The sequence below is a fragment of the Sphaeramia orbicularis genome, chromosome 18 (assembly GCF_902148855.1).
Source record: "Sphaeramia orbicularis chromosome 18, fSphaOr1.1, whole genome shotgun sequence".
NCBI lineage: Eukaryota > Metazoa > Chordata > Actinopteri > Kurtiformes > Apogonidae > Sphaeramia > Sphaeramia orbicularis.
Window position 1 is genome coordinate 22,071,294 of NC_043974.1, and position 19,991 is coordinate 22,091,284.

General features: G+C 37.1%; 1 protein-coding gene across 1 annotated transcript in view; it reads right to left on the reverse strand.

Annotated features, from left to right (window-relative positions):
• Positions 1–1,454: 1,454 nt before the first annotated feature.
• fgf11a (fibroblast growth factor 11a) overlaps positions 1,455–19,991 on the reverse strand; it is a 215,435-nt gene continuing 196,898 nt past the window's right edge. Inside the window, exons 5-6 of the mRNA XM_030162516.1 lie at positions 8,987–9,185; positions 1,455–3,127 (exon numbers count right to left, since the gene is read on the reverse strand). Coding sequence (XP_030018376.1) covers positions 2,985–3,127; positions 8,987–9,185 — 342 coding nt within the window. The 3' untranslated portion in view covers positions 1,455–2,984. The remainder of the gene's footprint in view (positions 3,128–8,986; positions 9,186–19,991) is intronic.

The window sequence follows — 19,991 nt, forward strand, 5'->3', positions numbered from 1 at the left end:
CTTTGCTCATAAAAGTCAAACATCATGTTCTGGATTTAGGAATCCACAGGGATGGCCAGTCAGACATATGAAGCTGGAGTTCTATTTAGTAGTTTAATTATGATCTTTAGCCCGTATGTGTGTTGTGAAGAGGATGTTTTAACAGTAGCTTGTGCGATTAATAAAAAAAAAACAACTTCTAATTAAGCTCCTTTTGCGCTAACGTTCAAGTGCCTTCTTAACGCTTATTTGTTAAGTCATCTTTCCCCACCTTTCCTTAATCCCTCTAAAACAACATGGTTTCCTTTAAGTCATCACTTCCTCCTTCCTTCCTCATTAAACCCCGTCTCTCCTCAGGAAATCAGAGGTGAAGCCGGCGTCATCTCTCCGGTAGCAGATTACTTTGCTCAGCAGCTCGCCTGTATTCTGCTCAGGTTATCAGCTATTATTATTTACAACCACAGGTAACAGGGGAGCAGAGGATTATTCACGGTCGGGTGTGTGTGTGTGTGTGTGTGTGTGTGTGTGTGTTCAGGGGCCACTGTTCACATTAGCATAATTCCCTTTTAAATCTTTGCTTTGTCCCGTTCATCACTACAAATCTGCACGAGTTTACTTTAGAAAAATCTCCCCCCTCCCCGCTCACGCTTCCTCTTCTCTTTCTTTGGTTCATCATTCTTTCCGAGCCCTTATCATTAATCTAACCTTATCTTTATTTCTTGAGCCCCTTCACCTCCTACAATACATAAATATTAGGCAGAAACAATTACCTTTCCCGGCGTATTCCCCCAATGAACTTTGATTCAATAAATGACTGCTTTTCATGTGCAGAAAAAAAACAGATTCTACCTGAATAAACACTAACATCCTCATTATTTTGCATTACAATTTCAATGTCTATACGTGGCTTTGGTTTGTTATCTTTGCTCCAACAAACTGTCAGTACATATATAGCGTTTAAGTCATAACAGTAACAGTGCATGATTCACAGAAGGATGAGTCGAGAAGGCCATTGCTTTACAATACTAAGAGATTTATGATAAATAAGAAGATCGGTTTATAAATTGACCAAAATCTCAAGGACTCTGGATAGTTTTTAGTGGAATATTTCAAAGCAACTGAAGCATGTTGTTGCACTAACCTTCTAGGTCAAAAAAGAACTGATCAAGCAAGAAAAAAAAAACATAAACATATCTGATATGTGGCCTGATGAGACCACCGTATTTTCACTTTTAATCTCTAGAATGGGTCAGTCCCCAAAAATACCAAATGGAAAATGATGTGATCTTGTGTTTGGTTCTTTTTGAATATTACTTATTAAAATATGCTCTTCTTTCTTTGTCATTAATCCAGTGATGCAGGTTGATATAGCTATAACTAACTATGACCTGTAGGGATAAAAGAAGCAGAAAGACCAGTGCATTGAGGGTTTGTGTGGAAAGCTAACAAAAATATAGCTTCAGGTCTTGGGTCAGGCTTAGGTCATTAAATTTTGATGTACCAGAGGGTCCAGAGGTGTTATATATAAAAGCCTCTAAAAGTGATTTTTTTTTTTCAATCACCTCTTCTATGAGTGAAGGAAACCTATGAAAAGACACTGTTTCCTATGTGAGAAGTGAGCACGACCCCCTTGTTTGTACTTTGTGCATCAACATATTGGAATATAAGTTTGCACACTTATGTAGCATACTTTGGATACAATAATTTAATGAGAGTCACTTTTTCTGTATTTTCTGGATAAAACGATCACGAGTTAAAGAAAGGACCATAAGGCCATGCAGGCCTTGTGGAATGCATGGTTAGCCACAGTGAAGAAAGCTATTGCAGTGCAATCACAAGCTACAGTCAGGCACCATCAGCACCCCATCTCCATGATGACATCCTCATCATCTCCCAGAACCTGCACACACACTCGCTTCTGTGTCGGCATGTGTGCATTTGTGAGTGTCTGTGTAATAATGTCATTGTGTTAAGTGTGTGACGGTGTGAGATCATTTTCTTCGGTTGCTGCTGCTAAAGTGTGTACATGCAGCACACACATCGTAGTGGGATTGTGTTGAAATGTCAGTGTAGTAATGAATCTGTGTGAGTGTGTGTTGTTGTGTGGTGTGCCGGGGGAGCTCTTGGCCCCTCGTTTAAGGGTCGAAAGATCCTGATCAGCCCCAGACTCCATTAACAGAGCCAGCGAGGATGGGAGGGGTTTTCTTGTGCCACCAAGTGGAAAATTGAGTCCATGTCACAAACTAATCAAATCGCACCAAAGGTGAATGAAAGAAGATGAGGTTGGGGAGGGAATGAACATACACACACACACACACACAAACACACAAACAGGGCTGACAAGTATCCGGGCCATCTTATAAAGTCGCTGACACACACAGAAGAAGAGTGAGCAGATGGCTGCAGAACAAAAGTCTGCAAGGTTCCCTGTGAAAGCCTTGCATTAGCATGGCTAACAGAAGTGCGGAACCCTGATGGGAAAGACAAACTCAACCCATTTGTAAAGTGTGTGCTGCAGAGGGACGGCTTTAACCGACGCACCCATTGTGGTAAAACCAGGAAGACTTTGCTTAGATATTTGGTTGACTGGAAGGATGCCACTCATGGTGGCTTCAAGGCGAGTGGGATTCCCTTCCAGCAGGTTAAACACACTGTGGTGACATGCTATAAGACGCTAGGCAACTGTCTGCCTTCTTCATGGAGTTATTGCTTTTAAATCCCAGGCTCTGCTAGCCACGAGGTTATTAAATAAGAAGGTGGAGGGCTGGTGTGGATGGACGTCTGCGAAGGTAAAAGCGGCTTCCCTTCCGTTAGCCAGTTTTGAAGGAGGGGCAGAATGAAATCCTCTGAAACCTCCACTTTGCCCAGACCTGCTTATTTTCTCCAACTTCACACCCACGCGTTGCAAAGTCATCATGGGGTCATGCTGCAGGCAGCAGGTGGGGGTAGCCCTAACAACCCTGTTTATGTGTCCTCCACACCTCCTCCCCCTGTGTCTCTGAGCGCTAGGAGGAGGAGGTTTTGGTTTTAGATTGAGGGTCTTTCTTGCCGTTCTGGAGTACAGGTGAGTCACTGGAGGTCTTGGGCGTTTTCCTGGGCGGACTCTGCTCAGCTACGTCGTGTAGAGACGGCTCCCTGTACATGGCCACTGTGGACAGAAAAGGTCACACACAGATAAATGACCACAACTCAGATTAGTATCAGAACTGCTTTCTTTTCTTGTAAATCGATTAAAAAAAAAAAAAAAATTCAAGAGTTAATGACAAATTTTCCTAATGAGACAGCAGTGTCGTATAATTTTACCACTGTCACTATCGTTTTTTGTTTTTTTTTTACAACTGGGAAACCTCAAAAGCTGAGATGAATCCATTGTGCTCCACCTGCCTAGCACCAAATACCAGACAGACAAAGTAAATGATGAGCTGCTGAACATAATGGGAGTTTTCAGCTGCTAAAAGATTGGATTTTTCCATGAGGAGCAGGTTAAGCCAAACAAAGAGCTAAAAGGTAAAATGGCCGTGAAAACTGGATTTATAACCTCAAATGAGACAAAACTAAGACAATACAGAAAACAGTAGACAGTAATGATTTAATATAGAGTTAATATTTTATCTGGTTAACTTATTATTGTAAAGTTATTTGCTAAAATTCATCCATTCATCTCATAATAAAAATCCCCAAAGTCGTAAGACCAGAGAAATTCCTCCAAATTCCTTGAATCTTTTAATTATGTTAAATTACATAGTGGGAAAATATTTATATTTAAAGGAGTGATATTTTGCTTTTCTTAAAATGGAATAATGCATTTTTAAAAAAAAATTTTTTTAATTCTCTTTATTGAGTTTTTTCATATAGTAACAAAGACGTGTTCATATACAATTATTGCGCTCAATGCAAAGAAAAATGAGAACACGCAGTAAAACAAAAAGCACACAAACAACAGTAAACAATGAGCATCAAAAACCAAACTGAGGACATCATATATCGCCAATCCTAAGTTGTTTACCCATTTGCATTATTAAAATAATCAATGAAAGGTTGCCATGTTAAGTGGAATGCATTTAATTTCCCTTTTAATGAAAATTTAATTTTTTCCAGTTGTGTTTCATTACTTCTCTCATTAAGGCTGAATGGGCGGGGGGAGTTTTTTGTTTCCAATTTAATAGGATTAATCTTCACGCTAGCAACACCACAAAACATATCATACTGTTTTGGTTGTTGGAAAGTTCTACAGCAGCCGGCTTCACACCAAACAAAGCAAAAACCGGATCTGGTTTGAGTTATTTTTTTAAGATTTCGGATAAAGTCTGAAATATCTTGGTCCAGTATATTTTGACACAAGGACAGTTCCAAAACATATGTAGAATTATGCATTTTTAAACATTTCCTTGTGGTCTACATAAACTGTAAATGCTGTTTGGGTCTGAATTCTTCATTAATTCAACTCCACAGGTCCATCTTCAACCCTATTTCTGAGTAATGACACCAGAAAAGTTGTTTTGAGCGCTGGCCCTTTAAATGCAAATGAGCCACTTCATGCCCCACCCCCTCCAGGTTGTTGGCTGTGCTGCTCTGTCCCGTTCAACCAACAACTGAACATTTTAGGTAATCGGCTCGAAGTTTGAACATATTTTCAGTTTTTACTACAACTGCTGCTGCTGATAAACAATTATGTCGTACTCTGAGAAATATTCATCAAAAGTCTTGACCTTATATGTGCAAATGTAACTGGTTATAAAACATAACAAATTAAGCAGGAATTAAAACAGGTTGTAGAAATCCACTCAGTTTTTGCCGAAATTAATATAAAGATAACTTTGCAGCACCTGGAGGGTTTAAATTCAAACTTTATGAACTATTAGGGTCCAAATACACAAATAAATGAACCACAGACTAATAAAAGTGGGTTTAGCAAAATATGACCCCTTTAAGGACCGTTAAATTGGAGCCTTTCTGTGCTGATCCATCTTTGCTTCTGAAGGACTCAGCTGCTTTTGAACAAATCCTGATAAGAATCACCTGCTGACATCAGCTTTTTCAACTCATTGTCCAAATTCTGTTATTATGTGCTTTTTCCATACAACCCTCACCTGATTTGGGATCGTATAAAAACAAGTTGCTGCATAAGATGTTAAATTATTTTCTGAATCCTTTAATTTAAATCAGCTTAGACTTAAAACTATTTTTCTCTACATTTAACCTTTTCCAAAAAGATTTATCACCATTTATTATAACATTTTTCTCTGTATTTTGCATTTTTCATTGAAAATCAGGTATTTTTCTTTATCTAATTTACTGATCATGTAGATTTTCATAAAAGCTCTGAGTATATTCAGAGGTTATTATATCGCAACTAAAAAACAAAAGAAAAAGCGAATTTTTCAGGAAAATATATCACAATTGACCACAAAGTATGCTGCCCCCTCTGCATAGAATGCCCTGCAAAACAACCTACAACTATCTGAACTTTTTACTATTGGTGAATTTAAAGCTATTTTAACCCTTGTGTGGTGTTCATATTTTTGCTCTTCAGCTAGTGTTCGTGGGTATGGTGGACCCGCTGCATTTGTGGGTTTTTAATCCAACATAATCAAACAATTTTATGTTAAAATACTCAACAGATGTTTACTTCATCCCAATTACAAGCAACATAAAAAGCATATATGTTGAATACATGCCGTTTGCCTTTGCTAGATCACATTTATGAATTGAAGTGGTACTCGATTTTAGTTTGGTTTTTTTAATAAAATGTAAAATAATCAAAATGTGAGAAGAAAAAATTCATTAAAAAAAGTAATTACTCATCAATTTTCTTTTAATAAAAAATGAAAACGGGTCCCACAGACCCAAACACCATACAAAGGCTAAAGGAGCGTGATATCAATGAGCTTGTAACTGTTTTTAAACTTGCACAAATGATTGTTTTGCCACTACTGATTTCAAGTTTTTTTTTTTATTATGTGCTGATTATGTCTTGTCTTGTCAGAAACTGTGTGTTACGCTGCTTTTCTTGGCCAGGTAACTCTTGAAATTTTGCATTGAGATTCGCCTCTACAACCACTGCCATTTGTAAAACTACATGATGTTGTTTCCAAGGTAATTATCGTTAACGAAAACTAACGAAATGACAAAAACTAGAATTGAAAAAACATTTTCGTTAACTGAAATAAATAAAAACTATAATTAAAAGAAAGAAACGATAACTGAAACTGTATTGTGTGCTTACAAAACTAACTAAAACGCATAAAAATTATGGATAAAACTCCCTTAGTTTTCGTCTTTGTAAATGTCAGATTGATTTGAAATGGATTTATTTCGTTTGAGCAATTTTAGCTAGCGGCACCATACGACACTTCACGTTACGTCATTTCTCGTCACTTATTGTTTAGTCATCTTCTCATCCCCACTCTTCCTGGAAACATGCAGACTAAAGTTGGGAGAAAGCAGCAGAGTCCTGTCTGGGATTTATTTGAATATGACGGAGATGACATGAAAAAATAAAACTAAACTAAAACTAAGCATTTAGAAGAAAACGCAAACTAATAAAAACTAGCAAACCTGCTCTAAAAACTAATTAAAACTCACTGAATTAGAGAAAAAAAAAAGTCAAAACTAAATAAAACTAAACTATAATGAAAAATCCAAAACTATTATAACTGTGGTTGTTTCCATGTTCACTACAGGGCCTCTGAACATCCAAATAGCTCATATTTAATGCCCCTAAAAGCTGAGAAACTGCATTTTACCTGAATTATTGAATTGCATTGATAGGATGAGTGGTTCTGAAATTATTAGTCATGTTACATCAGTACATGCTTTTGGTTTTAAGCTGCTGTCTAAGTCTTTGAGCATAAACTAGAATCTTAAACAAGCAGGAATTGGTGTATTTTTGATTACATGTGTTGCTATGTATGCAGTGGCGGCACCAAGGGGGGGGAGGCAAATGCTCCCCCAGTCACAACCTTTGGCCCCCCAGTTGCCCCCCCCCCCACCCAGATTTGGGTAAATCTTTGGGAAAATTTGGACAATGAAGAAATATGAAAAATCCATCAATGAAAGCGTACATAACACATTTTGATACACTTATAATACAACCAGGCAGACAGCCCCCCCCCTCCTCCATGCACGCATCTATAGAGGGTTCTCTCAAAGGCCAGCTGGTCACTGTCCAAAGCCCCACTTCAGTTCTGGAATGGATTAATACCTCCGCTTGTATCACATTCATCTTTCTTCTACATAACAATTGTAAAGCAAAGAATTAGCACGAATAGTATAAGGACAAGTTTTTTATGTTTTGAACCCAACTATTAATTACAGATAGTTTTGTTAACTGTTCAGGTCTGTGTTATCACTCAATTTAAATTTCTGCTAGAAGATTATACCGGTCGGTATGAAAGTGGACCTAAGCCTACAGATGTTGTCAGTGATTATATACATGTGCATGTAGTGGAAGCCATTGTATACATACGTTTTGTTTGATTAGTTGGTTAGGCTATTAGTTTTATTTTGTTTTCAACATCTATTAACTTGCATACATTGGTATTGCTGTTTGTTTGCCGCATGTTTTTCTGATGTGTTTAGAAAAATATGTGAAAGTAGATTGTACCTAAATAATCATAACAGAAAGTCTGAGTTGTTCATGCTGTAGTTTTTAACAAATACCTTGAATACATTAAGTATTACCTAATTTTAGCTAAAATTGCCCTCTATATAAAGTGTAACGGATAAGCTATATGTATATATGTGTATATATATATATATATATATATATATATATATATATATATATATATGTGTATATATATATATATATATATATATATATATATATATATATATATATATATATATATATATATATATATACATATATACAGGGTGTCCCATAAGTCTCCATACATAGGAAAAATAAAACGTTTCTTGACATAAACCATTTTTATTATATAATATGCTCTATATCATTGCCATTTTGTCGGGAACACATTTCAATGTGTGTCTGCTGAAGAACTAAAAAGAAGAAATATGAAGAAATACATGTTAGAACCATATATGTATGGAATATATTATGTCTCCTATGTATGGAGACTTATGGGACACCCTGTATATATGCGTATACAGGGTGGGGAAGCAAAATTTACAATGAACATTTAGTTGTTTTTTCTCAGCAGGCACTACATCAGTTGTTTTGAAACCAAACATATATTGATGTCATAATCATACCTAACACTATTATCCATACCTTTCAGAAACTTTTGCCCATATGAGTAATCAGGAAAGCAAACGTCAAAGAGTGTGTGATTTGCTGAATGCACTCGTCACACCAAAGGAGATTTCAAAAATAGTTGGAGTGTCCATAAAGACTGTTTATAATGGAAAGAAGAGAATGACTATGAGCAAAACTATTACGAGAAAGTCTGGAAGATACTATTAAAGAAGAATGGGAGAAGTTGTCACCCGAATATTTGAGGAACACTTGCGCAAGTTTCAGGAAGCGTGTGAAGGCAGTTATTGAGAAAGAAGGACGACACATAGAATAAAAACATTTTCTATTATGTCAATTTTCTTGTGGCAAATAAATTCTCATGACTTTTCAATAAACTAATTGGTCATACACTGTCTTTCAATCCCTGCCTCAAATATTGTAAATTTTGCTTCCCCACCCTGTATATATAGTCGCTAAAGTGCAAAGTGTTAATTTCGCGCTATACATGAAATTTTTTTGCCCACCCTCCCAACATTTTCTTTGCCCTCCAGTTGCCCCCCCACTTTTAAAATCCTGGTGCCGCCACTGCATGTATGTTATAGGAGCAACAGCATCATGACAGAACGGTACCTTCTACCACAGAACATGTAAGTTCACACACTTCATTTGGGCAAAGTGTGATTGACAGTAACGTATTCCACAGAACACTTAGCGCTAACGATGCTATCTTTCGGTATCCTTCAAGACTCTCATTTCCCCTAATTTGTCTTATCAGTTTACACAGTATAAACCAATTTGTAATACCTTCAATGAGTTTGGGCAGAAAGTGTGCAGCTCCTTTAGTCTTCTTGACTCGATTCCCCTTCATGACCTGTCCATCCCGGTTGATGCCGATGTACCAGGCTCGACCTGATTGAGTCTGTCTGTACAGGATGGATGAGTAGGTGACGTAGTAGTTCTCGAACACACACTCCTTGAACTTACACTCTGGCGTGAAGTGTTCCTGAAAGACACACACACACACACACACACACATTGAAGCATGTGCGTCAGGTCAAGAGGAGAAGAATAATACATTTGGAGCGTCTGCCATTTTTTATCTGTCCTATTATTTATATATTTACTCTCCCATTCCATTGGCTCAGCTGGGAATGGGAGGAAATGGGGCCCACATTTCATAGTGACAGGGTTACAGGAGCATCTGTGGCTGCATGAGCACACACATATACACACACACACACACACACCAACAAACTCATTGCAGCGTGCGCACACACTTATTTGCCACATGGAACGAGCAGTTTGCAAGGTGCGACGCCATAACTCAGCTGGTTCAGTTTACCTGTAACCAACAACAATCAACCGGATCCTTCACCTCCTCCATGCTTTAGCGACCCCACAGTTAGCCTTCAGCTCACACACACACACACACACACACACACACACACACACACACACACACACACACACACTGAATAATACAGACGTGCATAGCTCTGCTTTAGACAATATGTCAACACTGGGACATCCCCCATCCTCACATCACACACATACACATACACATACACACACATATACACACACCCTTCTCTATTTGTCTGTCGTTACAGCTCTCAAATATTCCCTCTCTATCTCATATTCAGCCTCCTTCTTCACTTCATTCCCTCCATCCCTCCGTCATTTGGTAACCTTGTCGAGGAACAAACCAATTTGCGGGATTGATTTGGAGCCTTGATGTGACGGGTGAGCAGAAAAGGCCTGAATAAGGAGTTTACTCTCTCTCTCTCTCTCTCTCTCTCTCTCTCTCTCCCCCCCCACCCTCTATCTCATACGTTCCCTTCGTCTCTCGCCCTCTCTCCTCCTGCGTTCCGTCTTCTATCTCCTCTTTCTCTCTGCTCGTCTGCCACCGCGGGTGCCAGGATGCAGCCTCAACGCCTGCCTATATCCATTGTACCGCACATAAACAAGCTAATTACATTGACTGTATCGCCCATTCTTTAATTACACATCCATTCACTTAGGCAGCCATTCATTTCCTCGCCCACCCATTAACTTAGCTCTAATAGCACAGAGCCAAATCCAAAGGTCTGGAGTCTCTTGGAAGGTGTAATCAGATTGCTATCATTAACTGCATTTGCACTGCAGTGTGTAACGTCGCATCCACTGTGTGTATGTATGTGTGTGTGTGTGTGTGTGTGTGTGAATTTGGGGGACACGATTTATGCGATTACATGGGTTCGGTGCTGCATCCTCTGATCACCGCCGCACAACTCGAAGACAGACGCGTTCATTCAAGTCCATTCATGGAGTAATTACGTGAATTAAAGCAGATCTCGCCACATGAGCAATGCTGCTTTATAGGATAACAGATCATTAAGCAGTCATTTCAGCTGACACATTACTCACATGACAAAAACACAGGGGACACACACATCTGTTCATGGTTTTTTTCTTTTTACTGCAAACTGGATGACTTTCTCACACCTCCACAGCCAAAACATTTAAAGATAACCAATGCTGACCTTGTCCGCTAAGTAAAAGCACTGACAGTTACTTGTCAAATGAGTCACCTCTAATCTAACCTGGTCAAAAGATCCAAACAAGTCCTTCATATTATTGATGCAGTTCCTTCAGTGTTCAGCAGGGGGTGCTCCAAACACACCGGCAACCTGGTGCTTCAGCTGCTTCTATTGCTGCTGTTTATGATGCTTCAAAATAAACTTGTGTCTGGTTGCCACCAAGGTTATAATAGTTTTGGATTTTTCATTCTAGTTTAGTTTTATTTAGTTTTGACTTTTTTTTTTCTCTAATTCAGTTAGTTTTGATTCGTTTTTAGAGCAGGTTTGATAGTTTTTATTAGTTTTAATTTTTTTCCCCAAATGCTTAGTTTTAGTTTAGTTTTAGTATTAATTTTAATTTTGTTGTATCTTTTCTCTTCTTCTCTGTCGTATTCAAATAAATACCAGACAGGACTCTGCTGCTTTCTCCCAACTTTAGTCTCCATGTTTCCAGGTAGAGTGGGACCAGAAGACGACTGGAAACCACAAGTGACCACAAGTGACGGACCGTCAAGTCTCGTATGGTGACAGCAGAGAAAACTGCTAGAGCGAAATAAATCGATTTCGTATCAATCCGACATTGACAAAGACGAAAACTAAGGGAATTTTATCCATAATTTTTATCCATTTTAGTTAGTTTTGTAAGCACACAATACAGTTTCAGTTCGTTATGTTTTTTTTCTTTTAATTATAGTTTTTATTTATTTCAGTTAACGAAAATCCTTTTCAATTCTAGTTTTCATCATTTCATAATAACCTTGGTTGCCACGCCATAATACTCAGCTCTCCCCAAATGGCCATGTTTTTTTTGTTTTTTTAAACACACTGAAAACTACACAAGTTGTAGAACTGTTACAAATCAGAGGTGAGAACATATTTCTGGGTGGCTTTTATGCACCAAACTCCAGGATGTACTGTTAGCTGATGGCTGTGATGACCCCAGCAATATGATGCAACTTTGGAGTTAAGATGCAGAAATAATATAAATCATTGGTTTAGAGCAGGGGTGTCAAATTCATTTTAGTTCAGGGGCCACATTAAGCCAAATTTGATCTTAAGTGGGATGGACCAGTGAAATAATAACATAATAATATACAAATAATGTCAACTCCAAACTTTCCTCTATGTTAAAAAGTAAAATTATGCGATGAAAATGTCTACATCTACCAACTATCCTTTAAAACAATGGAAATAACCTGAGCAAACTGAAATTTCTTAAGAAAAGTAAATGCAATTTTAACAATATTATGTCTCAGTTTATCATTTACACGTGTAAATTACAACTTACAGATCACAGTGGATCTACAAACACACAAAACATTGAATAACAGGCAGAATATTGGTAAACTTACACTTCAGACATTTTAAAATGTTCATATTTGTTCAGGTTATTCGCGTTTTTGTGAAATAATAGTTTGTTTTAGTGTAAATACAGTAAAATGACATAAAAATCTTTACATTTACAAGGAGAAAAATTTGGAGTTGTGAGTATCCATTCCCTTCTTCTACTGTTTATTTGACTGTTGTTTGTTTTCATATCCATATTTTATATTATATACTGTACCTGTTGTGAAACACATTGAGTCTGCCTTGTGGATGAAATGGGCTCTATAAATAAAGCTAAAGTTAATATTTATAGGTTATTATGATACTATTTTACTGATCCAACCCACTTGAGACTAAATTGGTCTGTATGTGGAACCTGAACTAAAAGGATTAATATCTTCAGTGGAATTTTTGCATTTCACAAATTCATCCCAGGGGCCAGACTGGACCCTTTGGTGGGCCGGATTTGGCCCCGGGCCACATGTTTGACACCTCTGGTTTAGAACAATGTTACTACTCTGTACTAACACAGACTTGTTAATATCTTTAAAGGCTGTTCTAAATTAGTACCATGAAGATTTTTAGGCTCTGAATTCGCAAAATGTTCAATGTGTAATTGCATTTCTTTTCAGTGCAGGTACCAGATATAAACAATAGAACAAAACAAGAAGAAGAGGAAACAAAAAGATAAAGAAAAGAAAGAAATTTGAAGTGCAAATATGATCCATGCGAACTTGAAGTATCCACAAGTACTCTGTTGTGTGCAGAGTTTTAGAGGAGACCAGAGGACTGTGTGTGTGTTTAGACATCTGTGTGTGTGTGTGTGTGTGTTACGGTGTGTACATCCACTCATGCATGTCTGCTGTTGTGACAGAGAGACATGACGGATCCCTCTTACATCAGTGGGAGGCCACCCGGCGCCAGATGACATGCATGCACACACACATACACACACACACACACACATGCATACACACATACGCACACTCACACCATCAACAGTGACGGATGGAGCGGGACCCTCCCTCATCATTCACTCCTACAGACAGCGGCGACGACAGAGAAAGAGCAGGACGACGCGAAAGAGAGGGAGCGATGAGGCGACGGGGGAGGAGGAGAAAGAGGGAAAAGACAGGAAAAAGACAACTTGAGCGCTAAAGGAGGAGACAGTACAGTACATTCCTCAGTAACAACACACACACTCTTGTCTAATTTCCATTCGTTGACACATAAAGACATTCTTCAGACCTGTTTGGCTGCTGCCATTAACCACAGAGCATCCTGTGTACTCAGTTGAGGAATTGATTCCAAGACCTCTGTGGAAAGTCAATAGGCATTAGGCTGGAAAAAAAAAACCTGGATTAGGGTTTGATTGGACGACGATGCGGCAACGCAACTGAGCGTGAAGAACTTAAAACGACTTACAAGCGGCAATCGGGCAACCACAGGTTAATCCAGGGGCTTTAAGTCACAGACGTTTATCGACCACGTCCCAGAGGACAAATGTATTTCGCAGCGTCCATATATGGCTTCATGTGTGTCTATGAGACTGCTTTTATGTGTGTGCTTGTCCTACACATGACACAGGAAATACAAGACATGTGCTCCATTCTTGCAGCTTTCAGTACTTGAGCTCATAGTTACACTCTGCAGGAGATCGATGCGAACTTTCATCAGTTGCAACCGGACCGGCATCGAGGGAGGTTGGACGGAGAACTGGAGTAATAAAGCTGTTCCAACCCTGTCAGAAATTATATTTAAATGAGCATTGTAAAGAGGAGCTGGTAATATTATTTATGTTGCTGGTTTTTTTTGTTGTGTTTTGTTTTTTTTTCTCTTTTTTGGGGTTTAATAGGTTTGTAGGTTTGTTGTATATATATACAGGGTGGGGAAGCAAAATTTACAATGAACATTTAGTTGTTTTTTCTCAGCAGGCACTACGTCAGTTGTTTTGAAACCAAACATATATTGATGTCATAATCATACCTAACACTATTATCCATACCTTTTCAGAAACTTTTTCCCATATGAGTAATCAGGAAAGCAAACGTCAAAGAGTGTGTGATTTGCTGAATGCACTCGTCACACCAAAGGAGATTTCAAAAATAGTTGGAGTGTCCATAAAGACTGTTTATAATGGAAAGAAGAGAATGACTATGAGCAAAACTATTAGGAGAAAGTCTGGAAGATACTATTAAAGAAGAATGGGAGAAGTTGTCACCCCAATATTTGAGGAACACTTGCGCAAGTTTCAGGAAGCGTGTGAAGGCAGTTATTGAGAAAGAAGGAGGACACATAGAATAAAAACATTTTCTATTATGTACATTTTCTTGTGGCAAATAAATTCTCATGACTTTCAATAAACTAACTGGTCATACACTGTCTTTCAATCCCTGCCTCAAAATATTGTAAATTTTGCTTCCCCACCCTGTATTTTTTTTTTTAATATTGTGTCTTGTGGTTCCTTATGTCTAAGTGTATGTTCATTAATAAATCTGAATCTGAATGTAAATGTATAATTTAACCCTTTCATGCATGAATTATGAGAACCTTAATCAAGATTATTTTCCCCCGAGTGATTTTTATTCCACTTTGGGCATGAAAAAAACAAAAAAACAACAACAAAAAACAACAAACAATGCAACTGAATTTTTTTCATGAACCTATTTTTCATGGAGTTACAAAAATGTCCACTCACCGTAACACTATGCATTTAATTTTACAAGCAAAAAAACACGCATTTACTGATATACTGTGTGAAAACTGAAATAAAAACATGTTTAATGCTGCTAATCTGATGTTTTCTCTCATTTTAACACACTAATACTAGTTATTACTCACTTCATGGAGATAATATGCAAAAAAAAAAAAAAAAAAAAACTTTTTGTTTAAAAAAGCAACAATAAACCCCTGTTAATTACAGTCTAATAACAATTGAAATAGAACACTGATTTTTTTTTCAAAGCCTATGCAGGAAAATATACGATTTTCACTGACAAAAAGGCAAATCACGTTTTGGTTTTTTATTTGGTTTGTTTGTTTTTTTGGTTACTCTTATAATTGTACATAAAACTCAATAAAGATTTAAGTTACAAAAAAAAGAAAAAACTGAAAATTACAGTGGATAATATTATAATAATTGGTGATAAATCACATAAAAAAGGTTACATCAAGAAAAAAAATCATTTGGGAAGTGCTACCAAAGTATCACTAGTTGTTTTTCCATTGACCCTCAAATTGCGCAAATATAACTTGCACATAAAAACTTACCTAATGGAAAAATGACAATTTTGCCAAAAGTCTCATTTTTCGATTAAAAGTTTTTGCGCTGGCAAGAGGTGGTGTTTCCGGTGTAGTGCAAATGGTATATCACACAAAACTGCAATGGAAAGACCTTTTTACGCAACTAGAGTCAGGTGAATTAAAAAAACGGAAGTTGACAGATGTTAAAACAAGCGAAGAAGAAGAAACATGTCATGGTATGTGTGGACACACCCCGAAACCCAATCATTTTTTAATTTAGTTCGAGATAGAGGGGTAATAAATAAGAAAATCAAGAAAATCTCTAACATACTGACAATAGAGTTTATAATCGGCAAAGTGAGGCTTCAAGGCAATGCAAGAAAGGATGAAAGACATAATGGAACTTCTGCTTTGTTTATCACTAGTTGTTTTTCCATTAACCCTAAAACTGTGCAAATATAACTTGCACATAAAAAATGTACCTAATGGAAAAACGCCAATTTCGCCAAAAGTCTCATTTTTCGATCACAAGTTTTGGCGCTGGTAAGAGGTGGTTTTTCAGGTGTAGCGCAAATGGTATATCATGCAAAACTGCAATGGAAAGACCTTTTTTCGCAACTAGAGTCAGGTGAACTAAAAAAATGGAGGTTGACAGACGTTACAACAAGCGAAGAAGAAGAAACATGTAGTATGTGAGGACACACCAGGAAACTCAATCATTTTATAATTTAGTACGAGGTAGAGGGGTAATATATAAGAAAATCAAGAAAATCTCTAACATACTGACAATAGAGTTTATAATCGGCAAAGTGAGGCTTCAAGGCAATGCAAGAAAGGATGAAAGACATAATGGAACTTCTGCTTTGCTTATCACTAGTTGCTTTTCAATTGAACCTCAAACTGTGTAAATATAACTTGCACATAAAAATTTACCTAATGGAAAAAAACGACAATTTCACCAAAAGTCTCATTTTTCGATTAAAAGTTTTTGCGCTGGTAAGAGGTGGTTTTTCAGGCTTAGCGCAAATGGTATATCATGCAAAACTGCAATGGAAAGACCTTTTTTCGCAACTAGAGTCAGGTGAATTAAAAAAACAGATGTTGACGGATGTTATAACAAGCGAAGAAGAAGAAACATGTTGTGGTATGTGTGGACACACCAGGAAACCCAATCATTTTTTAATTTAGCACGAGATAGAGGGGTAATATATAATAATAATGAATATATCTGTAAATCAACACAATATTTACATTCGTCACCATGTTTATGGAATGACTTCTCGTGTCATCTCACGATAATAAACAAATCATCGCATTTGTGATTTAATGGAAAAACCAACATTACGCACTTCTGTTTTTTCGACATTTAGTAAATATCGGTAAAGTTTTGCGCAGATGTCCAATGGAAAAGCAACTACTGGGTCTTTTCAAAACTGCTGTCAGATCAAAGTGTTTTAGATAAGACCTGTCAAAGTCATTTTTGCGAGGACAACTACGTAGGACAAACTTTTTGTGCTCTCGGTTCTGTTTATATCACGATCTTCGGGACACGACTAAGGTCAGGAAGGTCAGTTTTGTATCTGACTCTCTGTCATCTCATATCTCCGACCTCCTTCTCAGTCTTGTCTATCCTGTCTCTCCATTTCACAATCTAATAAAAGAGAAACTGTCATAAAAAAATATCCTGTGGGGGAAAACAAAGTCCAAAGTGATGACTTGGGTCGTAAAAAAAAAAAAAAAAATCGTATTGATCACAAATTGAAGGCTGTTTTCTTTCACACCAGACCCACTTGCTTCACTGTGTTTTTAAAATGTGCATGTGATCACAGCAGCAGGAGTTGTTAGAGTTTGTGATGCAGCGCGACAAATCATCTTTTAAGGCCCCGAGAGGATGAAATTCTGTGAATTGGATCTACAAAATGTGTATAATCTGAGGATTAACCTCCGTGTGGAATTAAGTCGGAGGATGTTTTCCCCTGAATAGTGAATGATGAAATATTTACCTGCGGATGCAACCCTGAGTATATTGTGAGAAGGATAAGAATCAGCAGTAAAAGCACTCAGAGCATGCTTAGCCTTACAAAACCTTGTTTACCAGCAAAGGAGATTATTATCTGAGCAAATGAGCAGAAAAACAACTTTAATTGAGGACAAACAGCTGAGGAAGCATCACAGGAACTTGCAATAGACGATATAGCTAATTATCATTTATTAATTTAGGCAAGGGCAACATGTAGACCTGCTGGCATTATCAGCATCTGTCCATCACTTAGCGTTTAACCCTTAGTGGTCTGAGCCTATTTTGGCTGTTTTTGAGTACTTTTGATTTTGTCATTATATACCATAAAAAGAAATGTTTATTATACCCATGTTTGTTTGTTTGTTTGTTTGTTTTTCAGTACAGCTTCATCTATATCATCTGCCTATTATTTTTTCACTTTAACCTACTATATCTGTGGTGGCCCAGAGGTGCAACAGCCCAAAAAATTATCCACTAAAAGAAAAAAAACAAAACGGCCCAAAAAATTGTCCACTATAAGAAAAAAGAGAACAGCCCAAAAAATTATCCACTAAAAGAAAAAGAAGAGAACACCCCAAAAAATTATCCACTATAAGAAAAAAAGAGAACAGCCCAAAAAATTACCCATTAAAAGAGAAAAAGAGAACAGCCCAAAAAATTATCCACTATAAGAAAAAAAAAGAGAACAGCCCAAAAAACTATCCACTATAAAAAAAAAAAGAGAACAGCCCAAAAAAATATTCACTAAAAGAAAAAAAAAACATCATCCACCTTTTCAAAAAGTCTCTTGCTTTAAAATTAAGGCCACCAGAAAAAATAGAAGCATAGGGTGAAAATTTTTAAGGCCTTGAGCTAATGTGGCTAATGCTAACGAAGGTAACCCACCAGAAGTGGAGGTCGGCGCGCTAAAAATAAAGCTATTTTAAAAATACAGAGTGGATAATTTTTTGGGCTGTTGTCTTTTTTTTCTTATAGTGGATAATTTTTTGGGCTGTTGTCTGTTTTTTTCTTATAGTGGATAATTTTTTGAGCTGTTGTCTTTTTTTTCTTATAGTGGATAATTTTTTGGGCTGTTGTCTTGTTTTTCTTATAGTGGACAATTTTTTGGGCTGTTGCACCTCTGGGCCACCGTATATATCAACACAAAAGACCAAAAAACACACAAAAAACATAAAATTCCATTTGAAAAATGTATATAATTTATTGCATAAATAACACAAAGATGCTTAACGAACCTTTTCAAAGACTTTAAAAGTGAATATTGGTTCCAAATGTTAGGTATATAAAATTAAAATTGTAATAAATCAAAACTACACTCAAATATTTGACATAAAAGCATGTCTTTACATAGGTGCTTTCTCACCCCCCTGGTCCTCCCGGTTTCCACATCCGGTTCAGGTGGGGGTCATTCTCACCCTTACCTTTACTGCTAATGCAGTCTGTGGATTAGATTCCACAGATTCGACCAGTTTTTTCCGTTTTGAAAAAGGACAAAAACAACGAAGATACGTTCAGAAATATAACGCCTGCTGTAACTCATTTTCATACTTTTACTCTGGATTCAAACCATCATATCTCCGGTTGTATTTGTTCTATCAACATCAAATAAAATGTGGGAGAGTATTTCAAGTCCGCACTTCTGAATGCAATTGTCCCCCGTGATCTATGTGACCGACTTCCGACGCTATGTGTTGAAAATATCATGGGATTCAGTCACAGGGCCGTAACCGCGGACCCCTAAGGGTTAAGAACCAGTGGAAAAAGAAAACCTCAAACAGCCTACATAGTTGAACTTCCATTTCCAAAGCCGGCGCCGTATCCTCTGGTGGATAAAGTAGCCAGCTCAACCGTTAGAGCACGTCAACATCTACAACCATTAAGTGAAAAACAACCTCTGACATTCAGAGCAACTTTGTCAAGTCCCACAGTTGCACTAATAAATAGGCTATGTTCACAGCAACATTTTTCTGGATGACTTGCAGTATAGCTGCAAAACACTGCTACTGTAGGAGGATTTTCTCTACAAATAAAAAGTGTGAGGAAAAAAAACGGGCTGGAAAACAAGAGCATGAAGCATTTTTTTGACCCTACATATCACTTACTGTACATCTCTAAACTGAGCTGCCGTCTTTAACTTTATTTTAGAAATTACTGTTTTATTTTCATTCTCTTAACAAACCCAATTCAAGCACAAGAGAAATAAAGTAATGCATCGTCATCTGTCAAATGTTTCCAGTTTTAACACTAATTCTTTGTTTTGAAACAGATGAGAGAATCATTCTGATGGGGCGAATCCATGTTGAGCCGCATTATGTAATAAATTCCCATTATGTAATAAAAGTTCAAAATGTAATAAGAATGTCACGTCATCTTGTAATAAAGCCGCATTATGTAATAAACTGATGCATTTTGTAATAAACTACCTCAATGCATTATGTAATAAATTTTTTCACATTATGTAGTAAGTTATTACAATTTGAGAAATTTATTACAAAATGCACTTGACACATTTTTATTTAAAAAAAAAAATGTAATTGCATGGTTCATTATGTAATAACAATCCAAATTAATATAATTTCAGAGCAATTTAGAAGAAATTAGTCACAGGAGCTACAGGTAATGTAAGCAGAACTTTAACCACACAGTTTAAAGATTAATTTAG